Raw genomic sequence first — 25970 nt, forward strand, 5'->3', positions numbered from 1 at the left:
AAAAAAAAAAAAAAAAGCTTTGGAGAAGCTAGGAATAGAAGGAACATAAAAAAAAAAAAAGAGGCTATATCTGACAGACTAACAGTCAACATAACACTAAATGGTGAAAAACTAAAACCATATCTTCTAAAATCAAAAACAAGGATGTCTACTCTTTCCACTCCTTTTCAATGTAATACTGTATTTTCTAGTCACAGTAATAATGCAAGAGACATACAAGAGACAAAGGGGATTCACATAGGGAAATAGAAAATTTAAAAAAAAAACCTATTTGCAAATAACATTATCTTCTATATCTAAACTATATATAAGAGACTCCACTCAAGAGACTCCACCCCCAGACTTCTACTGCTGATCAATAACTTTGGCAAAGTAACACAATACAAAATCAACCCACAAAAATCAGTAGCTTTTCTGTATACCAACAATGTACAATCAGGCTGGAATTGTGGCTTAGTGGTAGAATCCATGCCTAGTGTGAATGAAGCCCTGGGCTCGATTCCTCAGTACCACATAAACAGAAAAATCCAGAAGTGGTGCAGTGGCTCAAGTGATAGAATGCTAGCCTTGAGCAAAAAGAAACTTAGGGATAGAGCCCAGGCCCTGAATCATCAAGCCCTCGGACTTGGGGGGGGATGGGGAGTACAATCATAAAGAAAGGGAAATTAGGAAAACAACCCCATTTTCCATTGTCTAAAATAAATAATAAAATATTTAAGAATAAACATAACCAAATTTAAGAATAAACATAACCAAAGAAGCAAAAGACTTCTACTGTGAAAATTATAAAAATCTGTACAAAGAAATTGAAGATGACATGAGGAAATGGAAAGACCTCCCATGTTCATAGATAGGTAGAGTTAGTATCCTGAAAATGGCCATACTGCCAAAGGTTAGCTAATTATTTCTTGGGCTGCATACATTTTGCTTTCACATCATAAAATATTTCATTTTTTTCAGAATTGAACCATTTTAACTCCTATATAATTTAAGATCTATTTTAGTTATTTTGGGGATATCTTGTTTAGAAAAGATGTAATTTTACATAATTTCACAGTTCACCTGTTGCAAAGACTATTTATGCCCCAACTGAATGATCTTGGCATCTTTGATGAACATCAAAAAGGACTATAATTATAATCAATTTCACTGTTAGTGTTAGGCTATGCTAACACCAAACTGCAAGACTTAGTTAAAAAAAAAAAAAGTCTGACAGAGAAAAAACATTATTTTAAAACAATTTGATGACCCTATGAATTATATGTTTTAACAAAGAATACCTTTGATATAAATGAGTAAACAAAAATACTTTAAACTGAAGAAATTTGGAAACTACAAAGGGAGCAGTATTTGAGAGACAAAAATCCCTTCTGAAAATTAAAGTTACAATGTGACCAGTATGATAAAATAAATCTTGTTTCAAATGGATTCAACAGTCAATAAAAAGTTAACTTGAGAATATATACTAGTGAAAACAGGGAGTAGAAGAAGGGCATTCTGTTGTTCCTGGATAAGACAGCAGAACATCAGCTATCATGAGAAGAGTGCCTACTGGAAAGAGTGGGCTGAGAATAAGTATACCTTGCCATAGAATTTGGGTATAAGTCAGTCATAAGCGACTGTTGAAGAAAAAAGAATGTCCCACAGGGCCTTGCAGACCAGTTTAAACTTCAAGGAACTACATGGGCAGTATAGGTACCAGAGGCAGCTGCTCAAGATACCTGGCAGTGCCCAGTGAAGGAGGCTTGGAACTCCCTACGGAGGCACTCAGTAGAGGTATGGCAGCCATTAGGATTGGCAGCTCTAATCATCTGAGTGCAGTTTGGGCTCAAAATCCAAAATGGAGGTACCATTAGAGACAGCTTAGAAAATTAAAAGTTGGGTGTGGCAGTCATCAGAGGCTAAACCCTCCCCAAGTAGGAATGAAACACATAACCTATGACTAGGGCAGCTATAAAGCTTAATTCTGAGGTTTGCTAAGTACTCTCTCCAGGGCCTGTCCTTTGGTTCCATGTGTTGACAGCTGAGGAAGTCTGAAACCTCCTGTACAGACCCTCCAGATCATGATATCCACAATCTGTATCTAGTACTCTACAGATACACACACACATACACACACACACACACACACACACACACACAGTGCATATGCCAAGAAGGGAGAGAGAAAAAAAAGAAAATTCTTATTTTATTTTATATAATAAAATTGCTGATTTTTGTTTGGTTATTTTGGTTTTTTATTTAATTGTACAGATCTTTCTGTACAACAGATATAAGCAAATTTGTATTCCCCCAACTATTTACCCGCGTCGTTTTTTCCTCCCTTCCTTTTCTCTGCAGTCATTATATTCAGCTGAGCATCTGCTTTTCAGTACTCAATCTTAAATTGTATTTTCTTCCCTTTCTTATTCTCCTTCCTCATTTATACTTTCCTTCTATCCACACTTAAAAATGCTCTCACTCATATTTTCTTCTGTCTCTTATCTTCCCATTCCTAACCCCTTTTCATTACCTGTATTCTTAGCTGGTAACTAGATTGCCCAGACATCACATTTTTTAAAATATTTTCGTTGTTTTTATAGTTTTTGTGTTTGTACAAGTTTATCTGTTTAATTTTCATTTCTCTTTTTTCTTCCTTCATCACAAAAGTAACCAGCTCTTTTCTACTGATCTCTACTTTTTTAACCTTTTCTATTAAGCTCTTCTATTAAGCCACTCTTTCCTTCCCTATGTCATCATCACTTTGGATTACTCATTAGTGTCATCTTATCTCCTTTTCATGATGATCCTGGTTAACTAAAGTCTTCCTAGATCACAAAAATACATCTTTACTTCTATATTCATCTAAAGATGGAGCAGCAGTGGTGACTGGTCTTTACTGGAGACTGCTACAAACACACAGTCTTAACTGCAACACCTTTTGCAACCAAGCTTCTTCACCCTGAGTGGAAAAGAGTGTTTTGAACATTAAAATTGAATATTTAACTACTGGCCCACACCCTTCCAATCTAAAAGCAACAAAATATATCACAACATAGCCACTAATTACTATTAGGCGATCTCTGAGACACCACCAAAAAAGGAGAAAACTCCACCTAAAAACTAGGTTCCAGCCAGGCACTGGGTGGCTAACGCATGTAATCCTAGCTACACAGGAGGCTGAGATCTGAGGATTGCAGTTCAAAGCCAGCCCAGGCAGAAAAGCCTGTGAGCCTCTTTTCGCCAATAAACTACCCCTCAGAAAAAGCCAGAAGTGGTGCTGTGGCTCAAGTGGTAGAATGCTAGCCTTGAGCACAAAGCGGTTCAGGGACAGTTCCCAGGCCCTGAGTTCAAGCCCCAGGACCCGACAGATGGACACACACACAACACACACACACACAACACACACACACACACACACACACACACACACACGTTCCAATGTGTAAATCCCAATTTAAACAAATCCACAATAAAGGCAGCATGTCTCTCTCAAAGGCCAACAACTTTACAAAAGAACATAAATGACAGTGAGGAGGAAGAAGTTTCAAACAACAAATTAAAATATATAATTAAAGTGGAGATGTCTAAGCAGCTGAATGAACTCAAAGGATACAAACACCAGAATTTTTTTGAAATTCAAAAAGAATTCAAACAGCTGAATGAAATAAAACGCAATTGACTACAGGAGGACTGTGTTTCTCTGCATCAGCAAAGCTGACTGTGGCAGTTGTCTGAGCTACACTCTCCCTAACCAAGAGTGAATCTCATCATTTGTGGCTAGGGCAGCAATAAAGCTTTAATCCTGGTGCTGGTGGCTCCACCTGTAATCCTAGCTACTTAGGAGCTGAGATCTGAGAACCACAGTTCAAAGCCAGACCTGGACAGGAAAGTCTGTGAGACTCTTATCCCAAATTAACCCCAGAAAACTGGAAGTGGCCCTGTGGCTCAAAGTGACAGAGAGCCAGCCTTGAGCAAAAAAGCTCAGGGACAGTGCCCAGGCTCTGATTTCAAGCCCCACAACAACAACAACAAAGATTAAAGATACCTTTAATCATGAGGTTTGCTAAATACTGTCTCTAAGGCCTGTCTCCTACATGTTCATATGGGAATTCAAAAATATTGAAAAGTTTGTAAGACTCAAACCAGGGAAAAAAGTGGAGACTGAGCTTGAGTTTATCTCAATAACAGTTTTTCGACACCAAAAACAAAAAGAGACTTTAGAAAAAAAAGAACAGAATATCCAAGAGACGTAGCCAGCCAGATAAAAAAGATGTTATATACATGTAATGGGCATACCAAAACAAGACAAAGGAATAGAAGAAATATTGGAAACAATAATCACTGAGAATTCACCCCAAATTAATACCAAACCACACAACCAGGAAGCTCAGGTAACAGCAACAAAATAAATGCCAAAAGAACTATACATAAGCATATCATAAAATGTTTTGTTTTTTTAAGGTTTTTATTTGTAAACAAAGTAAGGATTCTCAACATGAGAGCTCAGTGCCTAGAGTTTGGGGATAGGAAAGGTTCTGTAACTTTAAAGGACATTTTTCCTACTATTCTTCCAGTGTTGTTGGTGGTGGTGGTGGTACCAGTCCTGGGGCTTGAACTCAGGATAGGGTCTGGGTTCTGACTCTGAGCTTTTGTGCTCAAGGGAAGTGCTCGACCACTTGAGCCACAGCTCATGTCCAGCTTTTTTGGGGGGTAAGTAATTGGAGATAAAAATCTCAGTGACTTTGCTGCCTGGGCTGGTTTCAAACTGTAACCCTCAGATCTCAGCCTCCTGAGTTGTTAGGATTACAAGTGTAAGCCACCGAGGCCAGGCTTAACTGGTTTTTGTTGTTGTTTGTTTTTTTGGTCGGTCATGAGGCTTGAACTCTGGGCTTGGGCACTGTCCCTGTGCTCTTCAGCTCAAGGCAAGTGCTCTACCCCATAAATAGAAAATGTTTTAAAAGCACCCTGATAAAAAGACAAGGGAAAAATCTTTTTTTTTTATATACACAAAGATAAGAATTACATCCAACATCTCAGAAATCAATTGTGAAATGGGGTTGGGAGGATGGCTAAGTAACATAACCCCTGGATTCTATCCCCAGTACATATATAGACTCTCTCTCTCTCTCATGTACAAACTCACATACAAATATAAATAAAGTAAAAAAAGAATGAAGCAAAAAGAAATCAATAAATAAAAACAAAAACATAAACCCAACATTTTGTACTGGTCAAATTATCCCTCAAAAGTAAAGATTTTTTCAACAATATTTAAGGAAATCTGTTGGCTGTAAATCTTCTGCAAGAAATGTTAAAAAGGATTTCTTTAAAGAGAAGGAAAATTATATAGATCCGAAACTCAGGTCCACATAAAGAAACTGAACATCAGAGAAAGTAGTAAGCGAAGGTAAGGTAAAACCTGTCTTTTTTTTTGATACTGGATACTCAGGGCCTTGAACTTGCCAAAAAGGCACTCTACCACCTGAACCTCCCAGCCCCCTTGAATCTTTTGAATTTTAAGTAACAATTTTGTACTCCTTTAAAATGAAATTAATACTTTTAAAATGTAAGAGTTAAAAAAATAAATCCAGCAAGACTTACCTGGCAGGAGGAATTCCTCTCTTATAAAGGTCAGTTCTCAATTTCTCTCCTACATGTCTATAAATCTCTACTATAGCTGAGAGTGCAGCACTTCTCACCTGTCAAAGAATTCGGAATATTTAAAGAAACTTATGTGACAAAAATTCTTCACCTCAAGGTAACATTATACTAACAGATCAATTTGAAGCACCAAATTGGTTTTAATGGCTCTAAAACCATAGGGAAATTATGACATGTCATCCATTAAAAAAAAAAAAACCTCAAGAAGATGATAAGAAATCCCTAGATTATCTTAGCTTAAAAAATTGTAAAGAAATCTAAGAAACTTGTAAATAAAAGTTACTAATTAGCTGGGCACCAGTGGTTCACACTTGTAATCATAGATACTCAGAAGGCTAAGATCTGAGGATCACAGCCCAGACAAACAGGTCTGTGAGCCTTTTGTCTCCAATAAACTACTCAGAAAAAGCAAGAAGTAGCACTGTAACTGAAGTAGTAGAGTACTAACTTGAGCACAAAGAGGCTTGGAGCAGTACTTAGGGTCTGAGATCAAGCCTCAAGCCCCAGGACCAGCAAAAAAAAAAAAGCTACAGATGTGCTGTCAAAAAACTTAATTTGTATTAAGATAAACTATTAATGTACATTTTATTGTTAATTTTTCTTGAATATAACTTCATTTTAGGAATGTGGTCTGAAGTTGAACACTTTTATACTAATAAACATAGAAGCACAATTTTTAATAGCTAAAAGGTATTAAAAACACTCAAATGCCCTTCCATACATAAACAAACTGGCTGTGTATATGCATGTGTGTGTTACTGGAATATTATTCAGCCTTTAAAAGAAAGGAAGAAAATTCTGACATGTTACAAGGGTTGGGCCTTGAGAATATTATGCTAAATGAAATAAATCAGATACAAAAGAATAAATATTGTATGGTTTGATTTCCACGAGGTACCTAGACTAGTCAAATTCATATAGAGAGTAGAATGGTGGCTGCTAGCAGCTGGGAGAATGAAGAGTAGGAAGTTGTTGTGTGGATACAGTTTGGAAAGATGAAAAAGTTCTGCACAAGGATAGCGGCAATGGTTGTAAAATAATGTGAATGAATTTGATACACTGATTTGTACATTTAAAAACAGCTGCAATGGTAAATTATATGTATATTTTACCACAATTGAAGGAAAGAAAAAGGAGAATGGACTTAAAGACAAGAATTTAAAAGATAGTTCTAGTTCCTTGGTACAGTACACTGTCAAAGAATAACTGATTAGGAACACTGATTTTAAAAGTCAGGTCAGTTGATCTAAGGAATACAAAGACAGCCTGGGTAACATAAAGAGACCCTGTGTTGCTCTGGGAAGTTTATTTGAGATTAATGACTAATCTGAGATTGTATTTTAGCCATTTATATTAAAATGTTGTATTGGTGCGAGAGAGGGAGAGAGAGAGAGACCTTGTCTTCCTACCTATTCAACCCTCTTTCCCCATTAAAAAAAAAAAAAAAAACAACTTGAATAGACAGTGAAACTCTACAAACCTTCTGAGGTCCATCTAGAAACTGAAAGGAGGGGAAAAAAATCTTACAAAGTGTCATTCCAAATGCCCCAGATAAACCCAAAATATTACAACTAAGATTCAGCTCCACTAGAAGGGTCAAGATTCAGAACATATCCTTGTATCATGCCTCTAGCATAGACTGCTCAGGTAATGATGTTTTCTAACAAGAAATGTATGAAATATTAACTACAGAAAGGAACCCAGGGACTTTGTTACCCAATTTCTCAAATTCAACAATTAGGTATTTAGTAATATCTATCCTTAAAACTAGCCAAAGAGACCAACTTTGCATCTTATATGAATAAAATGTGTTTTTAAAAACTACAGCCTAGGGGCTGGGAAGGTGGCTCAGTGGTAGAGTGTTTGCCTGGGTTCAATTCCTCAGTACCACATAAGCATAAAAAGTCAGAAGTGGCGCTGTGGCTCAAGTGGTAGGGCCCTAGTCTTGAGCTGAAGAGCTGAGGTACAGTGCCCAGACCCAGAGTTCAGGCCTCATGACCGACAAAACAAACAAACAAAAAAACACTACAGTCCAATGCCAGTAGCTAATGCCTATAATCCTAGCTACTCAGGAGACTGAGATCTGAGGACTGAGGTTCAAAGCCAGCCCAGGCAGGGATTGTTGGTGAGACTCTTATCTCTAATAAACCACCAGAAAAGGCTGGAAGTGGCGCTGTGGCTCAAGGGGTAGAGCACTAGCCTTGAGCTGAAGAGCTCAGGGACAGCAACCAGACCCAGAGTTGAAGCCACATGACCCGCCAAAAACAAAAGCAAACAACCAAAACAACAACAAAAAATACAACCCAAACAACTAACTATGGTGTATGTATTTCTAAAACTAAAATAAAGCTAGGCATGGTGACATACACATGTAGTCCCGGCTACTTGGGAAGACGTGGCAGGAGCAGGCCAGCCTGGACCACAGGCTCCTCAAAAAAAGTAAAGTTTTGACTTTATTTCCACTTCACTCTTTCTTTAAAGGAAATAAAGGGAATAAGAGCACAAGATTTCACTCCCCCCACCCTTTCTTTAAAATAAATAAATAGATGAGAGGACAAAAATGAACAGTGAAAAATGTCTGTGCTCAAAAATAAATAAAAATTTACCTGACTGTTGCAATCTCCAAATAAGACACACAAATGTGGTACCAGCTTGCTGATGAGGAGTGACTGAGCTCCAAAACTAAATATAATTTGTGGAGAAAAAACAAACAGAATTTGGCTTCAATTAAGTAGCAAATCAAATATTCTTATGCCTTCTCATCTTTATCACTTATGACAATATGGTAGAGAAGATGGGCATACATCATTGAAACAGTAAGTATATGAGAAACAAGCAAAAACATAATTCCAAACAATGTGAAATATGCAGACTTGACTAATTGTGAATGACACTGAAAACTGTCAACACATGACCCAACAGAGCAAAATGTTCAACCAATGTTGCACTATGAAATCTAGTAACTTATCAATTACTTAAGGAAGTCAAGGCATTTACTTTTGAAATATTTTTTGTAAGATTCTTGGTCTCAAATAACAATGTTATCCAATGAAATAAGTTAAAAGATTTTTATTTATATTTACTAATATTTTGATGTGGTCACAGGTTGAAAGCAAATGACAGACAGAAAAGCCAACGCCCACAAAAACTGTGCAGACTGAATGCACTTACAAGCTCTAGATGGCAGAAAGGACCACAGAGCAGTAAAAGAAAACAAATTGCCGGGCGCCGGTGGCTCACGCCTGTAATCCTAGCTACTCAGGAGGCTGAGATCTGAGGATCGAGGTTCAAAGACAGCCCAGGCAGGAATGTCCATGAGACTCTTATCGCCAATAAAAACCACTAGAAAACCGGAAGTGGTACTGTGGCTCAAGTGGTAGAGCACTCGCCTTGAGCTGAAGGCTCAAGGACAGCACCCAAGCCTAGAGTTCAAGCCCCACGACCGATCAAAAAAAAAAAAAAAAGAAAAGAAAAGAAATTATAGTTAAGAGCAAATAATGCCACAGGAAAAGCAAGTACATATTACTGACTATACTCCACCTATCCTGAAATAATTCTCCAGAACAAGAATAAAAACCCCAATTTACATTTCTTCGGCCTAGAGTCATAGTCCTATGGCATTTGGTAAGTCTTGCTTGGTGGATGAGTTTGGTAACCACCCAGTTCTCCAGGAAGACTAGGACCAACTGGCAAAAGGCAGTTGGGAAAAGAGGACTAAAATGTGGAATATCAATAAGTTAAAAACAATTCCAAATCCAGAATAGAAATAAATCCTAAATTGTCAACAGATCATTTCTATGATCATCAATTTTGAGTGGCTATTATTAACATAATAAAACTTTTTTTGTGAGGGTTGCCTATGAGGAGGTGGTATTTGCTGGGCAGGTACTCTACTACTTGAGCTATGCCTCCACTCCTTGTAGTATGGCTTTCTTCAGGTAGCATCTGGCATTATGCTTGGACCAGCCTGGGCTGTGATCCTTCAACTTATACTTTCCTTGTAGCTGGGGACAGACATGAACAAATGAGCCCTGCCACCGTACTTCCCCTGCAGCTGGGGTATCAGGTGACCAACCATGGGTTGAGATGTAATTTCTCAAACCTTTAAGTCCAGGTGGGCCTCAAAGTATGATCCTTCAATCTCTACCTCTCAAGGAGCTAGGATTACAGACTTGAGCCACTGTGCCCAGCTAAGAAAACACTTCCTATCATTAACTGATAATCTAAAAACTAATACTATGAAAGATAACACTACCAAAAAACTGAGAGACCATAAATTACCTTTGTGTTTTTGTGCTAGCAATCAATTGATAACTATGTAAAATTTATTTCCATAGTTTTACCTGACCTACTGAAATGGTAACTTTTTTATTTAGAAATAAAAAACATAATGCTGTTTTCGATTATCATGAGACTTACTTGTTTAAGGTTTCAATAAGACACAGACACACGCCTTCTCGTGATCGAAAATTCTTGTGCTTGAAACCAGAAGCCAACTGTTCCCAAATGGACTATTTGAAAGAAAAGTAAACATACGTAACATAAAATTAAGTTATGTATGCAATACTAATTTAAATCTTCCTAACCTTGTAACCAACTTCACTGGTAAGAAAATATTTTCTTCAGATTGTTAGTATTTTTTTTTTTTGGGGGTCTGGTCGTGGGGCCTGAACTCTGGGCCTGGGCACTGTCCCTCAGCTCTTCAGCTCAAGGCTAGCACTCTACCACTTCAGCCACAGCGCCACTTCCGGCTTTTTTTCTTTTTGCTTATGTGGTGCTGGGGAATCGAACCCAGGGCCTCATGCATGCAAGGCAAGCGCTCTACCACTGAGCCACCTTCCCAGCCCAGATTGTTAGTATTTCTATAACAGCCAAGTATCCCTTACCTTAAATTGTCTTAGACCAATAGTGTTTCAAATTGTTATTTTCAGGTTTTGGAATATTTACATATATACAGTGAGATATTTTGAGGATGGGGCCCAGACCTAAACACAAAACTCATTTACATTTCACAGATATATACCCTGAAGGTTATTTTATTATTTCTTTGGTAGTACTGGGTTTTGAATTCAGAGCCTCATTTCATCACTTGAGCCACATGCCCAGCAGATAGGGTTCCACATTTTTTTTTGGGGGGGGGAGGGCTGGGCCAGACTGGGTCCTCCCATGAAGCTGGGATTACAGACATTAAAAAAAAAAGATGTCCACTTATTTGTTGAGATGGTTGCAATAGAGTTTTGCTAACTTTATGCTGGAGCTGGTGCAATCTCTGCCTCTTGATTGAGGTTATTGTACACTTTTATACTTTTTTGCTTTTTGTTTGGTGCTGGTACTGGGGCTTAAACTCAGGGCCTTGAACTTTTTTGCTCAAAGATGGTCCTCTACCACTTGAGCCATAGCTCCACTTCCTGCTTTTTTCTGATGGGTGACTGGAGATAAGAATCTCATGAACTTTTCTGCCCCAGCTGGCTTTGAATATTGATCATCAAATCTCAGCTTCTTGAGTAAGCTTCCTGGGTAGCTATAGGCATGAGCCACTGGAGTTGGGATATTTTATACAGTATTTTTATTGCACCTGAATTTTGACTGTGATCTGTCACATAAGGTCAAATATGGATGTTTTCACTTGTGCTGTCATATTAACGCTCAGAACACTTTAGGGCCAGGCGCCAGTGGCTCATGCCTATAATCCTAGCTACTCAGGAGACTCGAGATCTGAGGATTGAGGTAAAGCCAGCCAGGGAAGGGAAAGTCTGTGAGACTCTTATCTCCAACAAATCACCAGAAAACCAAAGTGGCTCAAGTGGTAGAGAGCTAGCCTTGAGCTGAAGAGCTCAGGGATAGCACCCAGGCCCAGAGTTCAGACCTCATGACCGACAAAAAAAAAAAAAATTTAGATTTTGAAGCCAAGTATGGTGGTACATGTGTGTAATCCCAGTACTTGGCAAGCTGAGGTAGGAAGATCAAGAGTTCCAGGAAGCTAGTTTCAATTACAAAGAGCTACATCCCAGCTAACAGCATTATAGTTCCAGGCTAACCTAGGCAAAGTTAGTACAAGACCCTGTTTTTCTTTTTTTAAGTTTTAGCCAAGGATTTATTTTAGTGTATCTGGGTTAACATAAAGAGAAATGGGAAAAGAGAAAGATTTCCTGCTCCCTATACATAACAGCAAATGGGGAACTGCAAGACCTTATTTGAAAAATAAACTAAAAGCAAAGAGACTGGAGTTGAAAGCGTGAGGCCCTGAGTTCAATCCCCAGTGTTGAAAAGAAGCAGGAGAAGAGAAAAGAGGAGGAGGAGGAAGAGGAGGAGGAGGAGAAGAGAAGAGAGGAGGAAGAGGAGGAGAAGAGAAGAGAGGAGGAGAAGAGAAGAGAGGAGGAGGAAGAAGAAGAGGAGGAGGAGGAAGAAAAGGAGACCACAGACGAGGGGAAAAAAAGAAAAGCAAAGAAATCAAAATCTGAAAAGGTCTTTTAAAGCATTTTGGATATTTTAGAGCTCAGGATGTTCAACCTCATTTACAAAGTTTTCTAAACCCAATTTACACTATAAATGTTCCCGTCCACTTAATATTTAAGTCTCATTTTTACTCTTTATTCATATATATTTCATTTTAGATTTCAAACAGTACCACCATATCCAACACCTAAGAATCTTTGCATTTCTAAGAACACAGAATTTCTTCTGTTTTAGAAACCTCAAAAAACAATGCTACCATTATGCACCCAAATAGTCCAGTAGGCATTTAAGAGTCCAAAATTGCCTAGCAACTACCACAGACTGTCACATGGAACAGGCTTTTCATTTTATAACTAGGCTTTTTAAATTCTCTTAATACTAGATCCAACTACAGAAACATTTGGGACAAGTCCTTTATGACTGCTTAATTTATAAAGAGAAAGCAAAGAGAAATTTATAACAAATTACACAAAATAATTATTTGAGTTTGGTAAAATTAGGAATTCAACCTTAACATTCCAAAAACACAGAAAACTGTCCCTATAAACCTTGCCTCCACATTTAGAAAACCACCTTTACCATTTACCAAATACAAACACTTTCTAGACTCATTTTCCTTTCTTTCAGTTTTCTTTCTCTTCCTTTCTGAACTTTCACAAAGGTTATTCAAAAGTTGACTCTAAAATTTTTGGCTAGGAGCGATGTTGTATCTGTATTCTCAGTTACTCTGGAGATGGTTCAAGGACAGCTCTGGCAAAAAAGTTTGCAAGACTTCATCTTAATAACTAAGTAGGTCATGTTGGCACATACCCCTATCATCCTAGCTATATGGAGACATACATATAAAGCTCTCCATCTAAAGCTGACATTAGAAATACAGAAAACAACTAAAGCCAATAAATTAATTAATAAAATAAAATATAAAAAGAGAGAGGGGGTTAGGGGTATGGCTAAAGTGGTAAAGTACTTGAGCCTAGCAAGGAATATACATATCTTTAAAAAATCTGACTCATCGGGCTGGGAAGTCGGCTCAGTGGTAGAGTGCTTGCCTTGTATGCATGAGGCCCTGCACCACATAAAGAAAAAAGAAAAAAGCCAGAAGTGGCGCTGTGGCTCAAGAGGTAGAGCACTAGCTAGCCTTGAGCTGAAGAGCTGAGGGACAGTGCCCAGGCCCAGAGTTCAGGCCCCACAACCGGACCCCCCCCCAAAAAATCTGACTCATCAACACAATCTTTGGAATTCAATTTGTTATAAATACTTTTCTTGGTGCTAGTACTGGGGCTTGAACTCAGGAGGACTGGACTATGACACTGATCACCTTTTTGCTCAAGGCTAGTGCTCTACCACTTGAGCCACAGCTCTGCTTCCAGCTTCACTGGTAGTTTAGTGGAGATAAAGCATCTCACACTTTACTGATCAGCTGACTTCAACCTGTGATCCTCAGATTTCAGTCTCCTGAGTAGCTAGGATTACAGGCATGAGCCACTGGCATGTATTTATGTACAAAGATTTTCACTGTAGTACTTTGCATAACAGAAAACCGTAATTTAAAATAACATGGACTGCCCATCAAACTATTAACAACAATTTTGTTATGAAGTATAAAATACCTGGGGAAACAGTTTACTTTTACAATTTGACATTCTCTAGGGTTTCTTTGTTTGTTATGTTTTTTGGCCACAGGGCTTGAACTCAGGGACTCAGGTGCTATCCCTGAGCTCTTTTCCTAGTGCTCTTATCTCTTTGAGCCACAGCGCCACTTCCAGTTTTCTGATGGTAAGCTGGATATAATAGTCTTACAGACTTTCCTGCCCAGGCTGTCTTTGAACTATGATACTCAGATCCAGCCTCTAGAGTTGCTAGGATTATAAGTATAAGCCACAAGTGCCTGGTCTTCTCTGAATTTTTTTTCATTGAACATATGTAACATTATTTTAAGATGCAGTTTAAATATTACATGATACTCACTGTTCATATTACCTGTTCTGACTTTCCACTTGAGCTATTCTCTCTCTTGCTCTCTCTCTCTCTCTCTTTTTTTTTGCCAGTCCTGGGGCTTGAACTCAGCCTGAGTGCTATCTCTGAGCTCTGGTGCTCAAGCTGGTTCTCTACCACTTGTGCCACAGTGCACCCACTTCCAGCTTTTTCTGATTAGTTTATTGGAGATAAGAAATTCACAGGTTTTCCTGCATGGCTGGCTTCAAACAGCAATCCTCAGGTCTCAGCCTCCTGAGTAGCTAGGATAACAGGTGTGTGCCACCAGTGCCTGGCTGAGCTATTATCTTACTCTTTGTTTATACATCAATTTATTTTTACTCTCTTTTCAAAATAGTTCCTCTATGCTGTGGTTTTCCCCCAATGGTTTACATTTGTTAAAATGGTATTGAGATGGTAAGACATTAAACGGTTATAGCTTAGTAGATGTCAAAAGAGTGGGAAGAAGAAAGGAGAGGAAGGAAAAGGAGAAGGAGGAAGAGAAGGAGGATAAGGAGGAGGAAGAGGAGGAGGAAATATATATACTCATTACCTGACTTATGAAATGGTAACCCCTCTATACAACACCTTAATAATAATAAGGAAGAGCAGGAGGAGGAAGAGGAAGAAATATATATACTCATTACCTGACTTATGAAATGGTAACCTCCTCTGTACAACACCTTAATAACAATGAGGAAGAGGAGGAGGAGCAGGAGCAGGAGCAGGAGGAAGAAATATACTCATTATGAAATGACTTATGAAATGGTAACCCCCTCTGTACAACACCTTAATAATAACACTAAAATTTTATTAGGAAAAAAGTCTGGCCTGTGGCTTCCTATGATTTTTCCTCACATTATGCAGGGATTCCTTGTACCCTCTGCCATAGGGAGATGTGTCAAGTGAGCCCATGCCAGATAGTGTTCTGCCATTTAGACTTTTGTCCTCTAAAACTGTGAGCTAAATAAATCTCTTTTTGTGCTAATATCAGATATTGTATTATAGTAACAAAAAATGGACTAAAAGGAAGTGGCGCTGTAGCTCAAGTGGTAGAAAGCTAGCCTTGAGCTGAAGAGCTGAGGGACAGCACTTAGGCCCAGAGTTGAAGCCCATGACCGACAAAAACAAGAACAAAAAAAAAAAAATGGACTAAGAAATTTACAAGGCAAATTATTTTACTGCATTCATAAAACAGGTTGCTGTCAAAATTATATAAATAGTAGCCATAGGTAGGGAATGTGGCTAAGTGGTAGAGCGCTTGCCTAGCATGCATAAAGCCCTGGGTTCGATTCCTCAGTACCACATACACAGGAAAAGCCAAAGTGGCGCTGTGGCTTTAAGTGGTAGAGCACTAGCCTTGAGCACAGAGAGGCTCAGGGACAGTGCCCAGGCCCTGGGGCTAGCAAAAAAAAAAAAAAAAAAGTAGCCATGTCTTAAAAGAATTTCAGGGTGGCACATGGATGGAGGGAAGAAAGGTAAGCAAATACAGTCATTAATCAATGAACTTTATGTAACAAACTATGTAAGTTGATGGTAGGGATAGGAGGGGGGAAAACTTGGGGAGAAGGATGGAAGGTATGGTATTGCTAAAGATACATACAAACTAACTTATGGAATTGTAGCTTCTTTGTAAAAACTACTTAATAATATGTTTAAAATAAATCTTCCTGGTTGGAGTCATGGCTCAGTTGAGAAAGGGCTAGCCAATGAGCTAAAGCAGCAGGTACTAAGTTGAAGTTCTGATTTCTGGCCAAAAGAAAAAAGAAAATTCTGTTTCTATAAGAAATTCAGAATTTAATTCTCATTCAACATTTTATAAATTCCAAGCAAGGATATCAAGAAAATCATGGTCAGTATACAATTAAATCACTTAACCTATAAGCGTTTTTTAAAGAATAAAGAAAACAAAATGAACAAAATAAAAACTAAGTATTGACACTGTAGCTTAAATCTCAATATCTTTAAAACATTAACAACAATACACAAGCATTTCTGCCTTAGTAAAGCCTTAGTAAACTGAGTTGATTACCATCTATTTTTTACTGATAGTTCATCATTGCCTACAAGAATCAGAATTTTAAAATGTATGTTTACCGCTGGTGTTGATACTTCATCCATTAACTTCAATATCAGAGTTTGAGCTTCATCTCGAACTTTGTCTTTGGCATCTCCCATTCTGTCTACTAAAGCTACAATAACTAAAGAGGGGGAAAGAGGAAATATTTATTACTCAACTTCATTACAAACTTTTTTTTAAAAAGCACATATACCAATTGCTTCCATAAATGAAGAGCTGTGAGAAGAAATTGTTTTATACTCCTTATTCACGAGTCAACTGAAGTAACTGAGAACGAAATTTAACAGTATGACATGGACTTAAAAGTATTCAAAGAGGGGGCTGGGAAGGTGGCTCAGTGGTAGAGTGCTTCCCTTGCACGCCTGAGGCCTTGGGTTCAATTCCTCAACACCACATAAGCAGAAAAAGTCGGAAGTGGTGCTGTGGCTCAAGTGGTAGAGCACTAGCCTTGAGCTGAAGAGCTGTGGGACAGCGCCCTGGCCCAAAGTTCAGGCCCCACCACAGGCAAAAAAAAAAAAAAAAAGGTGTTCAAAGAACAAGCAAAAAAAAAAACAAACAAAAACCACATTCTATTATGAATTGTTAAGCTCTACAGACAAGCAAGAAACTGTTTAGCCCAAAGGGGTGACCTGTGGCTGAAGGAAGTTGTCACAGAAAGCTTGCAGTTTTCGTTTCTGGACTAAGGCATCATCAATAAGGTACTGGGCATTAGAGAGGACAAAATAATGGCATTTGCAGGGAAATGGATGGACCTAGAGCAAATCATTTTGAGCTAGGTAATCTAAGAGCAAAGAGACAAACTGCACATGGTCTCCCTAATATGTAGATGCTAAAGCCAAAATGCAAGAAGATATGACAAAGTAAACAGCACTCGAGAAACAAAGGACTTCCACTCATTTTGTCATATCATTGCTAAATGACTCCATGTTCTTGACCACTTATATGGTATATATATGCACACATCTGAGGGAAGCTAGGAGGAAGACACAGAATCAGGGGAAATGGGAAAACAGACAACAGAGGAGCCTATCAGCTGCACTGGAGATAGATGAAAATGAACTAAGCAATGCAAAGGCAGTGATGGGAGGGAGGGAATGAGAGAAAAAGAGGGAACAGCTTACACTGAACTGTAGGAAAGAAATGTACATATCACCTGATGTGGAAGAAATAGCTGTATTGTCAAAGCTCATATAATTCATAAACTTTATGGACAATTTGCCTTGTGAAGGTTAAAATATGTGACTTTAAGTATCAATATTCTACAAGACTGTGAAATATGTAAAATTTATAATCACCTAATCAATAAAAATTTTAAAAAAAGAAGGTATGGGTTTTATAATCACTCTTTAAATTGCATTTGTTAGATATGTATGTATTGTTTTGTAGTTGACATTAACAACTGACATACAGAAACAAACAAAACAAGGTCCCTGGGACTCAGGCTTATCTATACTATGTCCAGTCTTTGGCAATATTACTTAAAGGGGCAGGAAGAGAGAGTAGAGTCCATTCTTGAAGAATTTTCATGATCAATGTTATGTTTTGTTTTTTGTGCTGGTCCTGGGACTTGAACTCAGGACTTGAAGAGCAATACCTGAACTTACATGTGATGGAGAAAGGGTAGAATTCAGAGATTACAGGTTCTAAAGTCAGTTCCTGGGACAAAAAGGCTCAAGCAAAATGATTGTTCTGTATTTCCTTAAATGATTTCTATCACTTAGTGTCATTTTACTAGGCATGTGACACTGAGTGCATTATTATTTATTAATAGACTTTTTGTCTATTTCCTCACCTGTGGAGGATTATTGAAAATTAAAATACACGTGAATAACTCACACAATAAAGGGCACAGGGTAAGCACTCTCAACATATTACCCACTATCCCTACTATCACCTTCCATATTAACATGCCAAGAAAGTTCTTCTGCTTCTGTTAGCACTACATCTCTATTCTTTTCTGAGCCAATGAAAGCTTAGATTTAGTTTAAACAAGGAAATATATGAAGAAATAAAACCAAGAAAGAGGCATCTGTATAGTTACTTAAGACAGCTTAATCAAGGAAATAATGATGTAAGAAAACAAAGCCCTCAAACTGAGCATAATAGTTTACATCTATATTTCCAGTGCTCAGCTCTTAGGAGACAATGGCAAAAATATTACAAGTTCAAAACCAGCCTGGCCAATGTAATAAGTCCCTGCCTAAAAACAAACAAACACACACACACACACACACACACACACACACACACACACAAACTTGCCACAGTCCCCATTATAAAATTCATAAGTCTAATAATGAGGCAATAGAAGTATCTATTGGTTCAGCTTGGGGGATATGGCTTAGTTGTACTTGCTTAAAGTGTGCAAGACCCTGGATTCACTCCTCAGTACTATAAAAGAGAAAAAAGGAAGGAAGGAAAAGATGGAGGGAAGAAAGAAAGTGAAGAGGGAGGGAAGGAGGGAGACAAGGAGATAAAGTCAAATGAGACAGAGAGGGAGAGAGACAGTGGGGGAGAGGAGAAGGGGAGGAGATGGAAAGGAAGAAGGGGGAGGGGAGAAGAGGGAAGGGAAGAAAAAAGTGAAAGGGAAGGGAAGAACAAAGGGAATGGGAGGGAGAGGGAAAGGAAAAGGGAGGGAGAAGGGAGGCTCTCCTTAGACTTTTTGTATAGAGAGGAGGTAAAAGGGAATATGGGCAGGGGAAAGGAAGCACCCCCAAGCATTGCTTAATGAAAACAATATGAATTGTTCTCCTCTTTCCTGGACATATTATTAATAGTAGAGGAAGTAAGTATTCAATATCTGTAAGACTGGCTATCCCGACCTGACTTACAGACAATAACTGGATTTTTTTTTTGGGGGGGTCGGTTGTGGGGCCTGAACACTGGGCTTGAGCGCTGTCCCTCAGCTCTTCAGCTCAAGGTGAGTGCTCTACCACTTGAGCCACAGCGTCACTTCTGACTTTTTCTGCTTATGTAGTGCTGAGGAATCGAACCCAGAGCCTCATGCGTACAAGGCAAGCACTCTACCACTGAGCCACCTTCCCAGCCCCTCTATTACCTTTATAACAACAATAAAAAAAATTATTTGAAAAAAGATTGGCATTTGGGGCCCCTTGTTTCTTCTGAATGGCAAAAAATAATAGTAAACATTGCACGTTAAGATACTATAATCAGGGCTGGGAAGGTGGCTCAGTGGTAGAGCGCTTGCCTTGCATGCATGAGGCCCTGGGTTGGATTCCTCAGCACCACATAAGCAAAAAGAAAAAAGCCAGAAGTGGTGCTGTGGCTCAAGTGGTAGAGTGCTAGCTAGCCTTGAGCTGAAGAGCTGAGGGACAGCGCCCAGGCCCAGAGTTCAGGCCCCACGACCGGACCCAAAAAAAAAAAGATACTATAATCACTGAATTACATCATCTAATCTTCACAACAATCCTATGGAATAGAGTAGGCTTATTTAACAGAGAAAGTCCAGAAGAATAAGTAACATCCACGTCACAAGTAGTAAAAGCAGAATTTAAATAACCTATATAAGATTAATCTATAGTCTAAAGAGGGAGGAGGGAAGGAATGAGAAATGTTTTAACCAAGTAACAGTAAAGGGAAAAAAAGATACTTTATTCTTCAAAAGTAAAATTTTAATAAAATGCAAATTGTTGATCCAAATAGGAATTTATTTCAATAATATAAAGTAATTTTAGCTACGCACATTGGTTCACACTTATAATCTCAGCTATTTAAGAGAAGGAGACTGGGAAGATTACAGTTCTAGGCCAACCTGGGAAAAAACTCAGCAAGGCCCAATCTCAATCAATAAACTAAGCATAATGGTATGTGCCCATATTCATAATTCCAATCTTATGGGAGGTCATAGTCAGCAAAATTATAGTTCAAGACTAGCCTCAAACAAAAACATAAGCCTAGAGATGATAAAACCTACCTAGCAAGCATGAGACCCTGAGTTCAACTCTACTAACACTACCTACACACACACAAAAAATAATTTTATAAAATGCAAACAAATCAAGAACAAAGCCAGGAACCAGCAGTTCTAGCCTATAATCCTGTCCACTCAGGAGGGTAAGATCTGGAGGATCAAAGCCAACCCAGAAAGAAAACTCCTAAAGACACTATTGCCAAAATAACCAGCAAAAACAAAGGCTGGAGGCTTGGCTCACATAGTAGAATGCCAGCCAAGTAAGTAAGCCAAGCAAGTGAAAGGCCCTGAATTCAAACCTCAATACCAGAAGAAAAACAACAACAAAACACTGTACATTACATAAATTTAGTATTATTATGGCCACATGATTTCATGATTTTGAACTGAAATCCATTCCTGAACAGGGTGTGGTGATGATACACAAGTAAAATCCCAGCACTTTTTTCAAGATATAAAGGAGGGGAATTGTGAATTTGCAGCCAGGCTGGGCTGCTTAGTAAGACAAGGAATGAATGCGTAAATGAATAAATCCCCTTTTAATACCTATTCTCTTGGAAACAAATAGGACAAGATTTTATTCTGAACTCTATCAGTTATTAATTTTACAAGATAGTGAAATTCTCTAATCTTAAAGTTTTCTTATCTATAATAAGGGTTATTAGTAGGGTGCCGATGACTTATGCCTACAATCATAGGTACTCAGAAAGCTAAGATCTGAGAATTATGGTTTGAATTCTACCTGGGCAGGAAGTCCACAAGCTCCTATCTCCATTAAACCATTCCCTCAAAAGCCAGAAGTGGAGCTCTGGCTCAAGTGGTTGAGTGCTAACTTTGAGCAAAAGAAGCTCAAGAACAGTGGTCAGGCCTGAGTTCAAGCTCCATGACAGGCCCAAAAAAGGGGAGGGGGGGGGAGAGGAGTTACCAAGGATAAAGATAACAGGAAAAAGGCAAAAGAAGCCGTCAGTTGAATTAGTGGTCTTCCCTAAAGATCTGTTTAAAACATAATGATCACTGTAGGTAGGGAACAGGAGGGAAAAACTGAGAGGGCAAAGAAAGGGTTGACATGGTTCAAAAAGAAATGTACTCATTACTTATGAAACTGTAACCCCTCTGTATATTACCTTCATGATAACAATTAAAAAAAAACTAAATATACACACACATATCGAGTTGTCATTAAATATATATATATATATTATTTGCTGGGCATCCACAGAATGTTTACTATGGAGGTTCTCAATATGAATTTGTAAAACAAATGAATCAATCTATCAAAGACTGATCAGAGACACTGATAAAAGGAAAAAAGCTAAAGCATACGTGTTAGTTCATTTTATTCTCCTACCATTGTAAAAGATAAACTATTTTATAAAACACAAAACTAATGATTGGGTGTCCTGACTATTCTTAGTATTCTTTCTGGCATATTATGAGAGGGTGAAACTATGTTTACATATGAGACACATTACTAAACTTACTAAATTAGAACTATGTTTAAAACTTATATAAATTTAAAATATTAAGTTTGGTGATTATTATTAAATACAAATTATGTTTTGGTTTGGAAATTTTTACTTTTGTACAATATATGTAGTCACAAAAGAAAACCAAATGTATATGTATTACTATGAGAGTATATGGAGAACATACTTTAGAATTATGTTAGTAAGCCGGGTACCAGTGGCTCACATCTGCAATCCTAGCCACTGAGGAGGCTGAGATTTGAGGATCTCAGTTCAAAGCCAGCCAAGGCAGGAAAGTCTGTAAGACTCTTATTTCCAATTAACTACCAGAAAACCTGAAGTGGTGCTGTGGCTGAAAGTGATAGTGCACTGACCTTGAGCAAAAAAGCTCAGGTAGGCTTTAGATTGCAATCCTCAGATCTCAGCCTCCTGTGCAGCTAGGATTACAGATGTGAGCACTGATGCTTAGAGACTGTTCTTTTTTGTTAGCTTCAATGAGAATGTAATTCTATATTTAAACAAATTTAAAATCTTTGGGTAAACTAGAACATTAAGGAGTAGACCTCTAGGTTGTACAAAACTGAATTTTTTTACCTTACAGGGAACTAATTCTGTTCAACAAAAACTAGGGGGGAAAAGGCCACTGTATCAAACTCTCAAATGATTTTTAAATAATTAAACTTAACTTACCCAGTGGTATATAGGATTTAAATCGTGTTGATAATCTGTCCACAAAGGCACTTAAAATTTCCAATCCTAATAATGATACCTACAGAAAGAAAGAGATCTTAATGAATAAAAATTATTGATGCATACCTTAATATCAGCATATAATTTCTGACACAGAAATCTTCACCTATTACCAACTTAAAAAAATGAGACTATATAAATGGCACATGGTCTCCCTGATATGTGGATGTTAAACTCAAAATGCAAGGAGATATGACAAAGTAAACAAGACTCAAGAAACAAAGGACTTCTTAATTTGTCATATTATTTCTAGATAAAACGTTCTTGACCTCATATATATGGTATTTATATGTGTGCAATCTGAGGGAAGCTAGGTGGAAGGCACAGAATCAGTGGGAAAGAGGAAAAAATACAACAGAGGGGCCCATCAGCTGCACTGAACATTGATGAAAGTGAACTAAGCAACTCAAGGGCAGTGATGGGAGGGAGGGAATGAAAGATTAAGAGGGAACAGCTTACACTTAGCAAAAGGAGTACATATCACCCAATTTGGAAACAACAGCAGTAGTGTAAAAGTTTGTAGAGTCCATAAGCTTTATAGACCACAATAATGACAATGTGCCTTGTGAAGGTTAAAATGTGTTTGTGACTTTAAGTATCACTATCCTACAATACTGTGAAATTTGTGAAATTTACGTAACTACTTAATCTCAATAAGGAAAAAAAATTAAAAAAAGAAAAAGCTCAGGGACAGGGACAAAATAAATAAAAAGTACACTTGGGTATTGAAAAAAATGAGACTACAGTATTCAGAGTTAATAGTCATGGAGTTTAGTTATTCTATTTTCAAATGGTTCAATAATGATGACAATAACATATTGTAAATAGATAGGACAATATTGATAAAGTACAGTTGGCAAAGAAAGTTAATAACTGGTAAATTAGGTGACTAGATCAGTTCTCTGAGTATACTTGCAATCTTTCTATAACTTTGAAATGTTTCCTAAATCTAACAGCTAAAAATATAAGAACACTCTGTATTTTTGTCTACAATGAAGGAAAATGTCACTTCTACTTTAAGAAAAAGCAATCACCTACAAAATCATAACTGTTGCTGAATCCATCGAAAAGGTGAGGTTGAAAAGTAACTAGCAAAGCCTTGAGCTGAAGAGCTGAGGGACAGCGCCCAGGCCCAGAGTTCAGGCCCCACGACCGGACCCAAAAAAAAAAAAAAGAAAAGTAACTAGCAAAACTGAAATCTTAAAAAAAAAAAAAAAGAAAGAAAAAGAAAGAAAAGTAACTAGCAAAACTGAAATCTTAAAAAAAAAAAAAAAAAAGACATTGGGGTGGGGCGGTGGCTGGGAATGTGGCTTAGTGGTAGAGTGCTTGCCTAGCATGCACGAAGCCCTGGTTCCATTTCTCAGTTCCACATAAACAGAGAAGGCTGGAAGTGGTGCTGAGGCTCAAGTGGCAGAGTGCTAGCCTTAAGCTTAAAGAAGAACAGGGACAGTGTCCAGGTCTTGAGTTCAAGCCCCAGGACTGACAAAAAAAAAAAAAAAGACATGGTACTATAGCAGTAGGCCACATATGACAGAAGGCAGGAGAAAAATGAAACTAGTATTAAGAAGTCAACTGTACTTAGCAGACTATTGATAAATGAGTGTTGGCCAGTACAAAAATACAGAGCTGGTAGCCATACACAGAAGTTTGTACCCATTCACAGGCTCTATCTACTTTATACTCTCTGGCAAGCTCAGTCCACAAAGCCTCCACACTCATAATTAAGACTGAGGGCTGAGCAGGAAATTGGAGGGTCTCTTTGTAGTAGTATTATGGGGAAAAGGGAGCAGCTGGCTGCAGGAAAGGCACAAATGCTTTCATTACTCTTGTCCTACAGGAAAGAAAAGTCCTGAAGGAAAGAGATCCAACAACAATATTACCAGAGGTAATAGGAAACAAAACTACTGCTGTAGAGGAAAGGAAAAAGGTAAAAAGTTCTTTACATTCCTTGGCTCAAATAATTAAAGGTCTTAATTTTGGAGTTTTTGTTTTGTTTTGTGTTGTGGGGGAGTGGTTCTTGGATGAAGCCTTGCCCCAATAATCAAGGTCAAAGAGCTGAATCTAGATAGGAAAACCAAAAGAATGAATTCCACTCCTCACAACCATGAAATAAGCTTGAAATAACCAACAGGTACCTAACACAATGGAAAGAGCAGGAACATGAAAATTCCTGTAAAGCACAGGAAAATAGGAAGGCCTAAAGTTTAGAGCTGGCAGAAATACTCAAGGAAACCCTCCACCAAACAAACCCACTTAAAGAGGAGCCTAGAGAAAACATCAGCTAGGTAACTGTAGCAACCACAATATGCAAATCTAACACAATTCCTGAATAAGCTGACCTCCTACCTCTACATTATAAACTTAGCAAAAGAAAAGCTTGTCATTTCCAAGCATGAGTAGTAGTTATACCTTAGACTTATACTTCTTGAACACTCTACAGTTTTCAAATAAAAATTATAAGACACGCAAGAGGAAGAGGATGCCAATGCCAAGGGCAAAGACATCAAGAGAACAAAATATGAAAATAATATATAGGTCTGAACCATTAGAGAACTTAAAATAACAATGACTAGTGTATTAAGAACAAGTTAAGAACAAGCTCTATTTAAGAACAAGCATAAATTAGTGAGATATTTCAATACAAGATGAAAATAATGAGTCAAATGCAAATGATTTTTGAAAACCCTAAAAACTGTACTTTATTAAAAATAAAAAGAGGTTAAAAGTAACTTAGATGGGTTCAGCAATAGATCTTCCACAGAGAAGAAAAGTGTCAGTGAACTTAATGAGGTTAGTAGAAATTACCCAAATTATATAAAAAAGGAAAGAAGACAATACAAAGCATTCTAGAACAGTAAACAATATCAAATTAGCCTAACATATATGTCATAGGAATTCCAGGAGAAAAAGAGAACAATTAAATGTATTTAGAGAAAAATAGCCAAGAATTTGATTTTTTTTAAAGAGCTTCAAAACACATCTCAGAATATCCCCCCAAAAGGGAAATTTTTTTTAATTTTATTTTATTTGTGAACATACTGTACAGAGGGGTTACAATTGCATGGGCAGGATAATGCGTACATTTCTTACCAAGCATTGCAGCCTCCTCCTTTGTTTACCCTTCCCATCCCTTCCCAGCCTCCCCCTTCCCCCCATCCCAATCCTTCTCCTTCCCCCCTCCCCCCCCAATCCTTCTCCTTCCCCCCCCCCCCCCCCACCGACGTTGTAAAGCTCGTTTTGGACATGACAACTTGTACTTCTCATTGTTGCATCAGATCCACCTGTGTCCTTAAACAACTGGTTTTTCCCAAAAGGGAAAATTTTAAAAAAGAAAAACCCCAAGAGATGTGGTATTCAAATGGTTAAAGTAAAAAAAATTCTTAGTCAAGAAAATGCAACATAAAAGAAACAAGTACAACAAACTTCTGCCAACAAACTGAAAATCAGGAGATGTGACATCTTAGTACTGAAAAAAAGGCACTCTACCACTTAAGCTACATTCCCAGCCCAAATCTGCTATTCTTTACATGAAGGTCAAGAATCAGCACCAAAGATATGACTATGTACCAGTGGGTAACTAGTTTTAAGTAAGGGAAATATTCCAGCTAATAAATGGATGACAATAGAACACCAAGATTTTACAAACCTCAATGTATTAATAGAGATACTT

General features: G+C 37.9%; 1 protein-coding gene across 1 annotated transcript in view; it reads right to left on the minus strand.

Annotated features, from left to right (window-relative positions):
• Positions 1-25970, minus strand: part of Clasp2 (cytoplasmic linker associated protein 2) — a 203186-nt gene that overhangs the window by 158349 nt on the left and 18867 nt on the right. The window contains exons 2-6 of the mRNA XM_013028474.1: positions 22241-22319; positions 16171-16274; positions 10063-10154; positions 8250-8325; positions 5584-5681 (exon numbers count right to left, since the gene is read on the minus strand). Of these exons, the coding sequence (XP_012883928.1) occupies positions 5584-5681; positions 8250-8325; positions 10063-10154; positions 16171-16274; positions 22241-22319 (449 nt within the window). The remainder of the gene's footprint in view (positions 1-5583; positions 5682-8249; positions 8326-10062; positions 10155-16170; positions 16275-22240; positions 22320-25970) is intronic.

The sequence above is a fragment of the Dipodomys ordii genome, unplaced genomic scaffold (genome assembly GCF_000151885.1).
Source record: "Dipodomys ordii isolate 6190 unplaced genomic scaffold, Dord_2.0 Scaffold110, whole genome shotgun sequence".
Lineage (NCBI taxonomy): Eukaryota > Metazoa > Chordata > Mammalia > Rodentia > Heteromyidae > Dipodomys > Dipodomys ordii.